Source organism: Rhinatrema bivittatum, chromosome 1, assembly GCF_901001135.1.
Source record: "Rhinatrema bivittatum chromosome 1, aRhiBiv1.1, whole genome shotgun sequence".
Taxonomy (NCBI): domain Eukaryota; kingdom Metazoa; phylum Chordata; class Amphibia; order Gymnophiona; family Rhinatrematidae; genus Rhinatrema; species Rhinatrema bivittatum.
This window is the reverse complement of record NC_042615.1, coordinates 304,821,347-304,839,209: the sequence shown is the minus strand read 5'-3', so window position 1 is coordinate 304,839,209 and position 17,863 is coordinate 304,821,347. Positions and strand designations below refer to the sequence as shown.

Sequence of the window (17,863 nt, the reverse complement as noted above, 5' to 3'; positions counted from 1 at the left end):
TCCAGCATTGGCTGGAACGTTCCCTCCTTCTTGGGCACAATAAAATAGATGGAATAGTGACCAGTATTTTGTTGGTGTGGGCACACCGGGGTTATTGCCTTTAGGCTGAGTAGTTTTGTCAGTGTGGTTTCCACTGCCGTCCTCTTGGAGAGGGCGTGGCACGGTGATCTCACAAATGTCTGGAGGGATGCTGTGGAAGATGAGATAGTATCCCTCTCGAATGCTGGTTAGGACCCACTTGTCCGACATTCTCTCGACCCATCTTTGATAGAAGAGGGTAAGCCTGCCCCATATAGCTTCTTCCTGTGGATGGGTCTGCTGATTCTCATTGTGGGGTATGGCTGAAGCCTGTACCCGAGCCTGCTCCCCTCTTGCTGTGTCTGTTCTGAAAGGACTGGGACCTGACTGAGGGGCGAAGTGCTTGGTAGTATGTGTTCTTGTATGGTCTAAAGTGCTGGGCTCCTCTGCCCTTGGTTCTTCGGGGAGAGGAGCACTGGTTTCTTTTGTTCCTGTCCTCCAGTAGACTAGGTACTGGAGATTCGCCCCATTTGTTGGCTAACTTCTCCAATTCACTGCCGAACAAGAGGGATCCTTTAAAAGGCATTCTCGTGAGGTTCGCTTTGGAGGTAGCGAGGGCTGATCAGTTTCGGAGCCATAGTTGTCTTCTGGCTGCCACTATGGAGGAGACGCCCCTGGCTGAGGTGCGCACTAGGTCTGTGGTCGCATCCGTGAGGAAGGATATTGCCAGTTCCAGTGTTTCACCAGACGTGTTTGTGTCTCTTGAGACAAGCAAGCAGGCACGTGTTACTACGGCACAGCAGGACGCGATTTGTAGGGTCATTGCTGCTACAAAGGACTGTTTCAGGATAGCTTCCTAATTTCTGTCCTGGGCATCCTTGAGTGCTGCTCCTCCTTCGACTAGGATAGTTGTGTGCTTAGAAATGGTGCAGACCATGGCATTCACTTTTGGGAACCATAGGAGTTCCTTGGCCCTGGATTCCAGGGGGTATAGGGCTTCTAAGGTCCGGCCTCCTTTGAAGCTAGCCTCCAGGGCATTCCATTCCAGGTCAATCAGTTGTTGTACGGCCTGCAACATTGGGTAATAGCATGAGGCCTGACTGAGGGACACCAAGATGGGGTTTGTCTTTGGCTCCGCTGTGGTACCCGTGCCTGGAATGACCAGCGTCTTCAGGGTCAGAGACACGAGAGCTGGAAACTCGTCTTTGGAGAAGAATCGTAACATGGTTCGGTATGGTTCCATCCCTGGAGGGATTTCCCCTTCCTTCAGGGAATCCGTCTCGTCCCCCGAGGTGTCTGTATCGCCTGTAGGGAGGCTCTTGCCTAGGTGGAACACATCTCGAGAGGTCCAAGAGGTGCTAGGAAGATCTTGTGCTTCTGGTGGAGACTGGGACTGTCGCCGGCGGTACCAATTGCGCCTGGACGAAGGTTTGCAGTCCTTTGAAGAATTCCACCCAGGAAAAGGTCCCTGGGTCCATATTGAATCCCGGCAGGTTTATGGTGGAAGCTCCCTAAGTGCCTTCCAGTGTAGGCGCCAAGTCGGAGATACAGAGTCCGGGGTACTATAGTTAGAGGATCCAGAACCCTCTACTGGCTGTGGGGGGCCTTACTTAGGTTCCCCTCTGAGCCTCTTCGCGATGCTGGTATAGGGCAGAGGCCACTTCAGGTTGTGCAGCTCTCAGGTGGCAGGCTGAGTAGAGGGCTTGTCCCTTGATCTTCTTGGCCGGCGGTGTCATGATTTGTGCGCGTGGAGTGATTCAAAACTCATCTGTGCGCGTTGGTATGCACGCTGGGAGGCTTAGTTATGCTCTCAAGGTGTGCCGACTATGTGCGTGTGGGATGTGCGCACAGGCTACAACTGAGCGCCTGGGCGAAATGTGTGTGCAGCTATGCGCACGGGCCTAGTTGTGTGCTCGGGCCGTTTATGCAGGCCACTATGATCCCGGCACCGTTGTGTGCGTCACTGTGCGCACAAATCAGTTGTGTGCCCGGCTCGCCGCTATGCGCACGGCTCAGTTGTGCAGTCAATGCAGCGGTCAAGGGGGGAAAATGGCGCCGACGACCACGTGAGCAAGATGGCGACCTCTCCAGAGGATCTCCACGTGTGTGGACCCTTGCACCGGATCTGGATCTAGCTCGGACGGAGCTGCTCAAACCGATTTAACAGGTGCCGCAAGGGACGACCTGTGCGGCTATTCGAGCCTCGGAGACCAGAGACTTAAAAGAAGGTTTCTACCTTACCTGGTCTCTGCATTTCCCGGTCTCTTGCTGGGCGGTCTCCGGCTGCGGGGGGAGAGGGAAATACTTTCACCACCACGCTCCATTCAGCACCCGCCTCCTCTAAGCTACCCTGGGGCTAAGTCCACGCCAGGAGCCGGCTACCAGACCGAGGCTTACCTCTGAGGGATCTCGGAAATCAACTCAGGAATTCTCGACTGTGGGAGGGATCCTTAGGTATCACCGCAGGATAGAGGGGCTCATCTTTTTAAGGTAAATTTTCTTTCTTCTTTGTTTTAGAATTGCTAACACTATTCTAGTGTGTGGATGTGTCCCTATCTGCTTAGGAGACTGAGAAATACTGAAGCGCTGAGCTTCCTGCACGGGTATATATGTAGGCTGACGTCAGATTTGAAAACTGTCTCCGTCTCTCATCTGCTATCAGGAGTACACTATACCTATTGGTCCTGAGTCCATCTGACTACTCGTCAGAGTCTGATTCCAATCTCGGTAGCCGTCTCTCGGGAGGTAGAATTCGCGGGCCCGTGGAGCCTTTAGAGGGGACCTTCACCCGCTTTGCCGAACCCACCGAGCCTTCTATGACACCTCACTTACCTGGCTGATTAGCCAGGAAGGCTTAGTGCAGCAAAAGTACAAATTCGGGTGAAAACCCCCCTGGGGTCCCTGAAGGGCGCTTCGGGCTGCTAGGGCCAGAGACATCTGGAACTTTTTCCCTTGGTCGAATCATAGGAGACAGGAGTAGCGGGGACCCCCTGGAACCCCGGGGAGTAGCCCCCCTATCCGGCTCCATTTCTGCGGCCATAGTCACTCCCTCCTGTGACCCAAGCACCACCGCCGCAGTCCGTGGATGCCTCCATGGCTTTGATTGCCTATCAGACCTCCCTCCAGCACACTCCGTGTAGAAGAGGTGGTCATTCAGGCAGACCGACGGGCTGCCACAGGCCCTACAGGTCTCTCTGAGCTGCTTGTCCATCATAGCAAGCACCAAAAACATAAAGGGGCGGATTTTCAGAGCCCTGCTCGCGTAAATCCGCCCAAAACCGGGCGGATTTACGCGAGCAGGGCCCTGCGCGCCGGGAAGCCTATTTTACATAGGCCTCCCGGCGCGCGCAGAGCCCCGGGACTCGTGTACGTCCCGGGGTTCTCGGAGGGGGGCGTGTCGGGGGGCGGGGCCGGAGCGCGCGGCGTTGCGGGGGCGTGTCGGCAGAGTTTTGGGGGCGGGTACGGGGGGGGGGGGCGTGGCTACGGCCCGGGGGCGTGGCCACGCCCTCCGTACCCGCCCCCAGGTCGCGGCCCGGCGCGCAGCAGGCCCGCTGGCGCGCGGGGATTTACGTCTCCCTCCGGGAGGCGTAAATCCCCCGACAAAGGTAAGGGGGGGGTGTAGACAGGGCCGGGTGGGTGGGTTAGGTAGGGGAAGGGAGGGTAAGGTGAGGGGAGGGCAAAGGAAAGTTCCCTCCGAGGCCGCTCCGATTTCGGAGCGGCCTTGGAGGGAACGGGGGGAGGCAGCGCGGCTCGGCGCGCGCAGGCTATACAAAATCGATAGCCTTGCGCGCGCCGATCCAGGATTTTAGTGGATACGCGCGGCTCCGCGCGTATCTACTAAAATCCAGCGTACTTTTGCTTGAGTCTGATGCGCAAGCAAAAGTAGGCTGATCGCGCTTCTTTTAAAATCTACCCCAAAAGAAAAAAGAAAAAACCAACAGACAAATCCTATACTTGCCACGCTTCCACGCGGCCCTGATCGCAAGGGGGTGGGGCACACCACGCGGTGAATGAATATTTGTCCAATGACTGGATGTGTGACAGCTCAGTGAATGTTCTATGTAATGTCTGAAGTAATTTAATGTCTGAAGTGTTTGTAGTCCTGATTATTGCAAAGTCTTCTAATTGATTCATTTAAATTTGTTTTGCTCTATTACATTAGGTATTTGAGTCCATAAAAACACACATCCCACTTATGCCTCGATGACAACACCATATTGAAAAAACATAACAGTAGGCATAAGGCAAGGAATCCAATAGCAAAGCAGACTAGGCCTCGCAGGTGAATGGCCAAACTAGAGAACCAGGAGGAGAAAGAATCCCACCAAGATATAGACATCCCTCCTTTAAAATCACTAACTTGAAGTCTAGCTAAATCTTGTATCTTTTGCATAGCGTTACATACAATGTCAAAACGAATTACCACAACTGCATAACAGCGGCAGCTGTCAAACCTTGAAGAGGGTGCACTGCCCCAAGAACTTCCCGCCAGCGCGCTGAACAGGCCGCTGTCGCAACTGTAAACTACACGGCACGATCGGGAGTGCAGCCAACCTCCACTGGAGTGAAACTGTCCTGACCGGGACCACTCTCCTTCTAATAATCCCCCGATTCGCCCACTTACTGCCCGGCCTGAACCAGACGATCTCGCCAAGTTGTCTGCCTGGTAGGCCGTTCAGACTGCTCTCACGCGTCTGCTGTTGCAAAAGCAGACAGCTGCCTGTGTCTTTTTTTTTTTTTACACAACATAAACTGAAAACCTAAAGGCCCAGATACACAGGAAAGCATAAAACAAAAGGAAGGATACTTCCCTGCTCCTGGGCCGGCGGAGGGGCTTCGGGCCCACCGAGGGAACAAGACCACTGGTTTTCAGTGGTCCCAGAGTCGCGGGCTGAGGCTGGCCAGGGGCATCCAACCCCCCGTTCGCCCGGCTCAACCCGAGGGATGACCCTTCTGCAGGAGCCTGTCACCTCGGGGAGCAATTTTCTTTAATATATCCAATCAGGCCTGCAGAGTTAGCACTTCTACCATCTCTGGAGGTAGAGAAATACTGAGGGACTGTAGGTGGCACTCTCGTATATGTGGCAGTGCCCAAAGTTTTGTTCTCTATCTCCATCTGCTGGTAGGGATGAATAAAACCTGCTTGTCTGGACCGATCTGGGTATGTTTAGGAAATCTCCTTCATATGCAGCAACTTGGGGTTTTGGAGATCAAGCTCCAGTATGCCCCTGCTCTCAGAAGAGTGTTTCTTGGCTGACTCTTGGAGCAATTTCGTCTCAGCTCTGTGTGACTGGTCAGAGCCAGTTACAACCTCTACTTTAAAGTCTTTCACTATAATTCAGTGGAATTGAACTTCCCTTCTGTTCAAGGTAACAATAGTCTCCCCTTGCAGTGCCAGAGGGCCCTTAGCAATATCCTCCTGAAGATGCCACATTTTATATCATAATCCCCACCCAGATACGTTTTGCAGATCTTGTGATGGACATTTTGTCCACAGTCCAAGCAATTCTTGAAGCTGCTGGTCATCCTATGACATTACCAAAAAATTACCAAGGTGAAATCAAGAAAAAATGACTTTGAAGTTACATGGCTAAGAGAGAAAAAGGGGTGAACATGAGGCTCAAGCAGAGATGTTCAAAACACACCTAAAATTTGCAAGTCAACATAAACCTACCTAGACTTTAGGAGAAAGTAAGGTTCCTCACAAAGGAATGAAAAAAAGTGGTAAAAAATGCAACCTAGCATTTTCTTCAAAGAGAAGACTGCAACAGGATTGGGGCAAAAAGACATGCTAAACATTCACTGCAGAAAATGAAGACCTGAGACTTGCAATGTACTCGTGGATATGAAAAATAACTGTACTTGCTCAGCAGAGCATGAGGATGACAGCCCACATGCATGACTGTTGCTTGCCTTCAGAGAATGTGTGAACCTGTGCTGAACATAGGTATCCCAATACCAAGATGCTTAAGGAAATTGGAGGGAGCTGGAATTTAAAAAGATATCAAATGTCATTTTGTAGCAAATGCACTACTAAGGTACACTTTGCTAGCCTTTCCTGCTTCCAGTAATATAAAGGGCAAAAACCACTATTCATACTTTTCATAAAGGAGGAACACAGTCTTTCCTGTTTGATATGGTGTCTTACAATATACTGCTTTAGATTACATTTTTCTGTTTCTTCCCTAAGTCACACAAATCTAAATGTCGTTTGCCCCACTATGCTCTTTTCATTCAGCATCTTGCGTATTCCATTATATTCCCTACATGTCACCATCCCATTCGTTCAGAACATTCAAACACGCTGGCGTAACCAGGGAGATTAACATGTAATAAGCATTGGTAACAAGATGATTCTTGCTGCTGATGCTAAGTGCCTTGTTTACTTAATTGCATAACCAAGATTGCAACAATTTACTCACTTGCTTAGTACTCTCTTCAAAATTCTCCTTGACTTGGTCCCTCTCAGCTTGGAGTTTCTCATGTATCTGCTGCAGCTTATCTTTCTCCTGGGTTACCATGCTTAGTTTTTCTTGAAGCTCATGAAGTTTCTGAACAACCTCAAGCTTTTCTCCCTCTGCCATCTCCATTGAGGATCTGCTGACTTTTAGATGTTCTTGAAGCTGCTCCACTTCTGTGACCAAATTCTTCTTTGCCAGATCCAATTCCTTATTTTCAGTAAGCAGCTGCTCTTGTTTTGCAGTCTTCTGATTCAGTTCTTCCATTAAAGAGGTCAGCTACACATAAAAATGTTCTCATTAGGATACACATGCTAAAAGGCAATCCAATCCTAAACAAATGTACATATTTAAAGCCATACCTGAAAGCATGTCAAATCACAAAGTTAAAGGGCACCACAAAATAGTTTTACCTTATTACATTGAAAAAGTGGATTACAGTATGTAAGTTATATCAAACCTGCCGTAGCTACCCACTAGTTTTATTTTTGCTTTAAGGACTCTGATTCTTTCTGGTAATGCTTTCTCTTACCTGTGTTTAGTGAAAATTAGAAGTGCAATTTTAAAAATGTAATATTTAGACCAGTGATGGCCAACCTTTTGAGCTCAGTGTGTCAAAATTCATAAAAAAAACCGAGCATAACTCGGGTGGTGTGTCACTTCTAGAAAAATCCATAATTTTGTGATATTTGTAGCTCTAATCAACAAAGTTATAATTTTAATATATATACTGTATTTATTAATAAAGCAAAAACAAATAATTCTTTACCTTACCTGCTTAGTGACTTTTTTGTTGCTGAATTTCATTGGCTAAATCTTCAATTGAAGGTTGGTATTTCGTACACTTCAAGTCCAAGCAAGCGTTACAAACTTCATCTGTCAGTCGGTTTCTTTTATTGGCTCCCATTCATGTTCACAACACTCCCTCCCCACCTCCCAGGCATGCACACATTCATTCTCACACACACAGACCCCCAGGCAGGCACCCATGCATTCACACACATACACCCCCAGGCAGAGTCCCATTCATACACAATCACACACTAAAGGTAGACCCCCCCTCTCTTTCTTTTGCCAGCAACCTCAGAACCTCTCTCATTCCTCTGCTGCCACTGTCACTGATGCCGCGTGGCTATTGCGGAGGTGCCGATTGCTGCTACTGACACTGAAGTCCATTCTGCTGCCTCCTCTGTGCAGGCCCCTTGGGCTTCCACTTTCTCCATGCTGATCTCGTACATTGTGAGATCCGTTGAGAAAGTGCTATTCTTGCACATTCCCAAAGAGTACATGTGCCAATCACTAAAAAGTACATTTTTTTTTTTTTGCCTTTGCTGTCTGATCTTAGTTTTCTAATTGGTTGGTCACAGGCTTTTTTTTCACCTTCCCTATCTTATTTTTTTGCCAATTCCTTTTATATTGTCTTTTTTTCTGTTTCTTTTTTCTCCATCTTCTTCCCTCAAACACACAGTCAGGTTCTCATTCTCACATGCATTTCTCTTTCTCACACACACAGGCTCTCACTGGCACATGCTCTCTCTCATACAATCATTCATATACACAGGCTCTCACTGGCACATGCTCTCTCTCATACAATCATTCATACACACAGGTTCTCACTGGCACATGCTCTCTCATACAATCATTCATATACACAGGCTCTCACTGGCACATGCTCTCTCTCATACAATCATTCATACACACAGGCTCTCACTGGCACATGCTCTCTCATACAATCATTCATATACACAGGCTCTCACTGGCACATGCTCTCTCTCATACAATCATTCATATACACAGGCTCTCACTGGCACATGCTCTCTCTCATACAATCATTCATACACACAGGCTCTCACTGGCACATGCTCTCTCATACAATCATTCATACACACAGGCTCTCACTGGCACATGCTCTCTCATACAATCATTCATATACACAGGCTCTCACTGGCACATGCTCTCTCTCTCTCTCACACACACACACACACACACAGGCTCTCACATGCTGTCTCTGCAAACATTCAGGTCCTCTCTCTCAACTCACCTCATACACGCACTCTACGGGCCCTCAGCCTCTCTCTCACCTCTGGGCCTCCTCTTCGCGGGTCGCCGCAGGATGGGCTCTGCAGCGGCCCAGATCTTCTCGGGCCGCGGCAGCCCTGCTACCGGGCCTCTTCCTCTTCTTGGGCCGCTGCGACTTGGGATTCGCAGCGACCCGCGGCAGCTCCTCCTCTTCTGCACGCGCTGATTCGCTTCCTCCTTCCTGCCCACGCGGCTCCGGCAACGTTTACTTCCGGGGCCGCACAGGCAGGAAGGAGGAGCATCAGCGCGTTGTCTTGAGCCTCATCGCTACGACGCATGAGCCTCCCTGCGCCCGGGGGCATTGGTGGAGGGTAGGGGGAAACTAAAAAACACATTTAAAGGCTCGGCGCAGCTGAAAAAGAAAAGGCTCGGCGCAGCCGATAAAAAAAAAAAAAAATTCCTGATAGTCCTCGAAACGCTGCGCGTGTCAGCCAAAACGGCTCGGCGTGTCACCTCTGACACGCGTGTCATAGGTTAGCCATCACTGATTTAGACAGAAATAAGCTAATCACTTACTTGCTCAATGTTTTCCATAATATCCTGCTTGAGTTGGTCCCTCTCAGCTTGGAGTTTCTCATGTATCTGCTGCAGCTCATCTTTCTCCTGGGTTACCATGTTTAGTTTCTCTTCAAGCTCATGAAGTTTCTGAGCCACCTCAAGTTTTTCTTCCTCTGCCATCTCCAGTGAGGATCTGCTGATTTTTTGTTCTTCTTGAAGTTGTTCCACTTCTGTGGTTAATTCCCTCTGTGTCAGATCCAATTCCTCATTTTCACTAAGGAGCTGCTCCTGTTTTTCAGTCTTCTGATGCAGTTCTTCCATTAAAGAGGACAGCTACACATAAAAAAATGCTCTCATTAGGATAGCAAATGTTGCTTACCTGATGTAACAGGTGTTCTCACAGGACAGCAGGATGTTAGTCCTCACAAATGGGTGACATCGAGGATGGAGCCCACCACGGAAAACTTCTGTCAAAGTTTAAACAGAACTTTGACTGGCCCCTACTGGGCATGCCCAGCAAGGCACTGACCCTGCAGCCAGCAGGGGTCTCCCTTCAGTCTGATTTTCAAAGCTACAGGCAGTGCCTAGAAAGTAAAAATAAAACGAACCCAACACCGCGGGGAGGCGGGCGGGTTTCGTGAGGACTAACATCCTGCTGTCCTGTGAGAACACCTGTTACATCAGGTAAGCAACATTTGCTTTCTCACAGGACAAGCAGGATGGTTGTCCTCACAAATGGGTGAGTAACGAGCTGAGGATGTCCCGACTTGCACCAAATGTACCCAACGGTGTGCAGCAAGCACAATAAGTGAGGAGAAATTTGGGAAAGGGCATCCGCACCCAACCGGGTAGGTGGAAGGGTGTTGGTACATCAGGTTGGAAAAAGGTTACGCAAGACAGACTGGCCGAAGATGGAGTCCTGTCTTCCAGCTTTGTCCAAACAATAATGGGCTGCAAAGGTATGGAGAGAACTCCAGGTTGCAGCTTTGCAGATGTCAGGAAGCGGCACCGATCGAAGGTGTGCCACTGACGTCGCCATGGCCCTCACAGAGTGTGCTTTAACACGGTCTTGAAAAGGAATGCCAGCTTGCTGATAGCAAAAAGAAATGCAGTCCGCCAACCAGGAAGAAAGAGCCTGCTTACCCACAGGTTGTCCCAGCTTATTAGGATGGAAAGAGACGAATAATTGAGTGCTCTTCCTATGGGAAACTGTACGGTCTAGGTAAAAAGCTAGAGCTCGTTTACAGTCTAGGGTATGCAGGGTCTGCTCTCCAGAGTTGGAGTGGGGCCTGGGAAAAAAGATAGGTAGTATGATGGATTGATTGATATGAAACTCAGAAACTACCTTAGGTAAAAATTTAGGATGAGTGCGGAGTACCGCCCGGTCCTGCAGGAGCTTAGTGTAAGGCGGATAGGTAACTAGGGCCTGCAATTCACTAACCCTGCGAGCTGAAGTGATAGCCAAGAGGAATAACACTTTCCATGTGAGATACTTTAACTCACAGGAGTGCAGAGGTTCGAAAGGAGGTTTCATTAGACGACCAAGAACCAGGTTAAGGTCCCAAGATGGGGCCGGAGGACGTAAGGGTGGCTTCAGATGGAGCAAGCCTTTAAGAAAACGGGTTACTAGGGGTTGTACTGAAATAGGGACACCCTGTACACCTTTATGGAAGGCGGCTACCGCACTGACATGCATTCTGATAGAAGAGGTTTTAAGACCTGATTCAGAGAGATGCCATAAATAGTCCAAGAATTTGGAGATTGGACAGGAAAGGGGATCAAGGGACTGAGAAGTGCACCATGATGTGTACCTTTTCCATTTGTATGAGTAAGACTTTCTTGTGGAAGGCTTTCGTGAAGCTATCAGGACCCGAGAAACGGAATCTGAAAGGTTGAAAGGCTGAAGGACTAACCTTTCAACATCCATGCCGTCAGGGACAAGGCTTGGAGGTTGGGATGGAGGAGGCATCCGTCGTTTTGAGTGAGTAGATGCGGGTCCTTTCCCAGAGGAATGTGCCTGCGGATGGAGAGATCCTGGAGTATTGGAAACCATACTTGGCGTGGCCAGTAGGGTGCTATTAGGATCATGGTTCCCCCGTCGTGGCGTAGCTTCACGAGAGTCTTTGACACAAGAGGAAGTGGAGGGAATGCATAGAGCAGACCGGTTGTCCACTTGAGGGAGAATGCATCCCTCGGCCGAGAGTGCTGGCTCCGAATGAGAGAGCAGTAATCGTCCACTTTGTGGTTCTGAGGGGACGCAAAGAGGTCTATGCAGGGAGAACCCCACTTGTGAAACAGAGAGGTCGTTACCAGAGGATCGAGTGACCACTCGTGTGGTTGGAAGACACGGCTCAGCTGGTCTGCCAATACATTGTCTACTCCCGGCAGGTAAGTGGCCCTGAGGTACATGGAGTGGGAGAGGGCTTCCGCCCAGATCTGCGCAGCTTCCTGACACAGAAGGAAGGAGCCTGTGCCTCCTTGCTTGTTTATGTACCACATGGCCACTTGGTTGTTCGTCTGGATTAAGATTATCTGATGAAAGAGATGATCTTTGAAAGTGCGGAGCGCATAGCGGAATGCTCGAAGTTCCAGGAAATTGATCTGGTGTTCGGCTTCCTCTTTGGACCATAACCCTTGGGTTTGAAAGTCGTCCACATGGGCTCCCCAACCGATGTGAGAAGCGTCGGTGGTTAGGATTACTTGCGGTTCCGGTGGAAGAAAGGGTAAGCCCTGAAGGAGGTTGACCTGAGTCGTCCACCAGGTTAAGGATAGGCGCAGCGCTTGTGTGACTGTGACTATGGAGGACAGAGGCTGAAAAGCTTGAATCCATTGGTGTCGTAGAGTCCATTGTGTTACTCTCATGGCTAGTCGGGTCATGGGAGTGACTTGAACCGAGGATGCCATGTGCCCTAGGAGAATGAGGAACTGGCGAGCCGTGGCAGTGTTCTGAGACTGGAGCTGGCGAGCCAGGGACATTAGGGTGTGGACCCTCTGAAGAGGAAGGTAAGCCTTTGCCTGTAAGGTGTCCAAGTCTGCCCCAATGAAGGATAAGGTTTGAGACGGGACTAAGCAAGATTTCTCGTAATTGACGAGAAACCCTAAGGAAAGGAGTGTTTGAATTGTCAATTTTAGGGAGGATTGAGCTATCTGCTGGGTGGAGGCCCTGATTAGCCAATCGTCCAGGTATGGGTAGACGTGGCCACCTTCCTTCCTTAGGAATGCCGCTACCACTACGAGACATTTGGTAAAGACTCGTGGGGCAGAAGCTAGACCGAAAGGTAGGACACGGTATTGATAATGGTCGTGGCCTACTAGAAACCGCAGATATTTGCGATGGGATTGTGTGATCGCAATGTGGGTATAAGCGTCCTTGAGGTCGAGAGAGCACAGCCAATCCCCTCTTTGTAGCAGAGGGAGCAGCGCGCCTAGGGTTACCATTTTGAATTTCTCTTTTTGAAGGTATTTGTTGAGGGCTCGAAGGTCCAAAATGGGACGTAGTCCCCCTGATTTCTTTGGTATTAGGAAGTATCTGGAATAGAATCCCGTGCCTCGTTGAGAGGGAGGAACGGGTTCTATAGCATGTGATTGCAGAAGAAGGGATACTTCCTGTTGTAATTGAGCCAAATGGGTGGATAGACTCCACGCTTGAAGAGGCGGGGAGTCTGCCGGAAGAGATATGAAGTTGAGGTGGTAACCCTGTGCGATAATTGTTAGCACCCACTGATCTGAGGTGATCTGCAACCAAGGTTGTAAAAAATGGTACAGTCGACCTCCTACAGGGATGTCCGGAAGAGGGGTTTGGCATGTGTTCCCTACAGGGGAGTCAAAGTCCAGCCGCAGGCCCAGGAGGAGGGGCTACAGTAGGCCTTTGTTTCCTAGGCTGACGCGGCTGAGGCCTAGTAGAGGATCGAGCTGGACGAGGCCTGGCCGATGGAGGATAATAACGGCGTGGTCGAAAGAATGACTTCTTAGAGTCTTTCTTTTGCGGTTGCTTGGAGGTCAGCTCAGGTGGGACAGATGAGAGTTGTTTCAACGTCTCATGGTGGTCTTTCAATTCCGCCACAATCTGCTGAATTTGCTCTCCAAACAAATTATCGCCTAAGCAGGGTAAATCAGCAAGACGATCCTGAACCTCTGGGCGAAGGTTGGATGATTTTAACCAAGCCCAACGTCTGGCTGAGATGGCTGTGGCTGAAACTTTTGTGGAAGCATCGAATATGTCGTAGGCAGTCCTAATCTCGTGCTTCCCTGCCTCAAATCCCTTGTGAAGAAGGGCTTGAAGCTGCGGTTGGTATTGGTCTGGTAACGTGTCAGCATAGTCTTGCATCTGCTTAAGGATGGCTCTGTTGTACTGAGTCATATAAAGTTGATATGAAGCTATGCGTGAAATCAACATAGCTCGATGATAGACTTTCCGTCCAACACTATCTAGGAACTTGTTGTCCCTGGTAGGCGGGGTAGAAGAGTGTGGCTTAAGACGCTTGGCCTTCTTCTGCGCGGACTCAACCACAACAGAGCGATGATCCAGTTGAGGTTTTTGGAAACCTGGTGCTGACTGGACAATGTAGGTGGAGTCAGCTTTTTTGTTAACTGGGGACACTGATGAAGGAGATTCCCAGTTTTTCTTGAGCAGATCCAAAAACACCTGGTGTATAGGGATGGAAGCGATGATTTTTGGAGCATCCAGAAATTGAAGGAGTTCCATCATCTGGTGTCTGTCATCAGCTTCAGATTGTAGTTGAAAAGGTACAACTTCTGACATGTCTTTCACAAAATTAATGAAAGAGAGATCCTCAGGAGGAGATCTTTTTCTACTCTCTGTAGGAGATGGAGGCGAAGGCAAATCCGTGTCAGAAGATGTATCATCATCATCACCCCAGGTATCGTAGGGATCAAGTGGGGTTTGTAACCCTGATGGACCTGGCTGAGGCTCTAAAGGCATCGATGGAAACCGAGGTGGAATCGGTGCCGTAGGTGGAACCAGAAATGGCATCGATGGCTTCGGTGCTGTCGATGGAATCGGTGCCTGGCGTGGAATGGATGGAACCAAAGGATATATCGGTGGAGATATACCAGAAGGCACCGATGGAACCACCCCGGAAGGAGGAATCCGGAACGGTGTTTCTCCTGCCGATGAAAATCCAGTCGGAGACGGTGGTGTTGTCGAAGGCACTGGAATCGCCGATGGAAGGGCCGTCATGAGCGCCTCCATGCGGCTCAGTAGCGGTGCTAGCGCTTGTATCAACGGCTCGGTGGTCGGTTCCCTCCTCGGTGGCGAAGCCGGTGCCGGTGTCGGGGGCGGCACTGGAACCGGTGCCGGAGACGGTGCCGATGGAGGTTGCAATTTCTTCATCGCTTTCTCGATGGCCTCCTGGACCAGCCGGTCCAGTTCTGCCCGGAGACCAGGGGTAACCATACCCGGCTCGACGGGAGAGGGAGGCTGAGGCAGGGCCGGAGGGACCACCGTAACCGGTGGGATCACGGCCCCCGCACCCCGGAAGGGTGAGGGTTTCCTCGATGCCTGCGAACGAGACGTGGAGGGTGTCCGGTCTGTTCGTGGCTTCTTTGTCGGTGGCTCGGCTTGAGCAGAGGTCGATGGCTGTGGATCCTCGACAGGCCGAGATTTGTGCCGTCGATAGCGGTGCTTTTCCTTCCGATCCCCTCGCCCATCCGGGGAAGGGACGGGAGTCGACGGCCGAGAAGCGATCGATGGCGGACGGTCACCGGAGGGTTGACGATGATGGTACAACTTCGACGGTGCCGGTTCCGATGACGTCGATGCTATCGATGGTGTTGGGGTGGGTGCATGGAAGAGGAGCCCCATCTTCTCCATCCTGGCTTTGCGACCCTTGGGTGTCATTAAGGCACATGTGGTGCAAGTCAGGACATCATGCTCACTACCCAAACACATCACACAAACCCTGTGGGGGTCTGTGATGGACATAGTCCGGGTACAATCCGGACAACGGCGGAACCCCGTTGCCATGGCCTGAAGCCAAAATTTAGGCTGGGGATCGGTAAGTGCCAACAGGCCTCAAGGGCCAAATTCGACGGTAGTCGATGGAAAAAGGCAAAAAACTTACCGGGTTCCGTAAGATGACTAAAAATTTGTCGAAGGGAGACCCCTGAGGGGCAAATTTTCTTAGGAAATTAATTTCCAAATTCCTGTCAGGAACGTGGTTAGAGAGCTCCTTTCACCGCGTGGCAACTGCTGCGCGGAAAAAAGAAGACTGAAGGGAGACCCCTGCTGGCTGCAGGGTCAGTGCCTTGCTGGGCATGCCCAGTAGGGGCCAGTCAAAGTTCTGTTTAAACTTTGACAGAAGTTTTCCGTGGTGGGCTCCATCCTCGATGTCACCCATTTGTGAGGACAACCATCCTGCTTGTCCTGTGAGAAACACAGCTTTAAAAGATAATTTTTTCCTAAACAAAAGTACACATTCAAAACCTTCCTGTATTTGACGACTATGTAACCTGTTTTAAAGTATTACCAATATGCAAACTAGATGCAAAAGCTGACAAAATATGGTGGTGGTGGGGTCTTACTTAGTAGGCCGGTTAATGGACAAGTTATCCAGCTAAAGTTAGCTGGATAACTTGTTCCATACATTCAAAAGGATAAACATCCTGCTGAACATACTTGCCTAAAGTTATCTGGCTACACGTAACAAACTTAACCCGCAATGTTTGAATATAGCTGGTTAGGTTTATATGTTACCTGGCCTTGTGAGGTAATTTTATTTTTTTTTTTTTTAAAAGCCAAGTTTCCCTGCCGGCCACCCTCAATACTCATTACTCTCAAACCCCCAGAAACCCTGCCAGGAGTAAGGTAACCTTTTACTTTGTCCCAGTGATTCCAGCACTGATGTTCTATGCGCCTGTCAGATGTTCCCCATAATCCAAAATAAAAATGTCAGATTTTGATTTCTTATTCGTTTTAAACAAATAGACATACCTATTTATTACTATTCTTAAAGATATTAGCATTTTGATAGAAGCTAACTATGAACTTCTGACATTTTTTCCTCACTTAGAAATAACCAACCATTATGATCAGTAACATTCCAATATCAAATCAAAGATGGTTTCTAAGACTTATGATGCAGTTTTAATTCTGCATTAGTTTTTTTTCCAGATGGACAAGTCGACCAATGGGGGGACTATGATCATAGTCCCCCTTTTTCTTCCCTGAGTTTCACATAGTCATCACAACCAGTGGAACTAGAGCAGTGGTTCTCAATCTTTTTCCTGTCATGACACACCTGACAGATGATGCTCACGTGCATGACACAATGCACACTACATTTAACCGCCTTACTAAAAAAAGAAATCCTAGATATTTTATTGTTGAAAATGATGCAAGAGAAATACAACATATTCTTTAATTTAAATAATTGCTTATAAAATATCATTATAAAATATTTTTTTCACAAAAATGTTAATCTTTGCTTACTGCATCAGTGAGAAATCTGGGATCGATATACATATACAGCATACAGTTTTTCAATACAGACAAACTGTCATGCATTTCCACTGTCAACCTCAGAAAGTTGTGACCTCTTCTGAAGTTTATACAAAGAAGAGAGGACATTTCTCCTTTCAACTCACCATACAAAAAAATATATTCAAATTCTGATACCCCCTCAGTAATAGTACGTCAAAATTCCTTTCCTGCCAGACACTTTGTGAAATAACATGAAAACCTGCTAAAAAGACATTTAGAAATTATATAATACCCAGGACTTGAAAGGCAACAACCTTACCTATGACAACTCGATGGACAACTCGACCAATGGGGGGGACGGGGGACGACTATGATGATCATAGACCCCTTTTCTTCCCTGAGTTTCACATAGTCATCACGACCAGTGGAACTAGAGCAGTGGTTCTCAATCTTTTTGTCGTCATGACATACAGATGATGCTCACGTGCATGACAAATTGCACACTACATTTAACCGCCTTACTAAAAAAAGAAATCCTAGATATTTTATTGTTGAAAATGATGCAAGAGAAAGACAACATATTCTTTAATTTAAATATCTGCTTATAAAATATCATTATAAAATTTTTTTTCACAAAAATGTTAATCTTTGCTTACTGCATCAGTGAGAAATCTAGGATCGATATGCATATACAGCATACAGTTTTTCGATACAGACAAACTGTATCAATTTGGATTCTGGCGTGGTCTTAGTACTGAGTTACTCTTAATTTCTTTGGTTGACTCTATTAAACGGAGTCTTGATAGTGGCCAACAGTTTCTGTTGGTTTCACTTGATATAACCTCTGCTTTTGATTCTGTTGACCACCAAATTCTGTTATATCGTCTTCAGGAATGTGGTGTCTCGAGAACAGTGCTTAAAGTGGTTTGAGAGTTATTTGACAGAGCGTTCTCAAATCATTTACTTTAATAACTCCTGTTCTTCATCTCAACATGTGAAGACTGGGGTGCCGCAGGGTTCCTCCCTTTCGGCAATGTTGTTTAATATCTACCCTGCCCCCATTGCCAAATTGTTGGTTATCATTACAGATGGTTTTAAGATCTATGCCGACGATATTCAGTTTTATATAAAAGTTCAAAAATTATGGCAAGAAACAGTCTATTCCTTATCATTTTGTATAGATTCCATCAGACGATGGTTGAGACACAACAAACTCTTGTTAAATACAAGACAGACTTCGGTATTATTAATTCATCGACCTCATTCGATACCTTTACAGGATACAATTTCTATAGACAATTTCTCATTCACTCTTTCTAAACCCATCAAGAGTTTGAGCATTGTGTTTGATTCCACTGTCTCCTTTAAA

General features: G+C 48.3%; 1 protein-coding gene across 1 annotated transcript in view; it reads right to left on the bottom strand.

Annotated features, from left to right (window-relative positions):
* CENPE (centromere protein E) overlaps positions 1 to 17,863 on the bottom strand; it is a 691,519-nt gene that overhangs the window by 248,409 nt on the left and 425,247 nt on the right. The window contains 2 exon segments of the mRNA XM_029608709.1: positions 6,441 to 6,755; positions 9,072 to 9,386. Coding sequence (XP_029464569.1) covers positions 6,441 to 6,755; positions 9,072 to 9,386 — 630 coding nt within the window.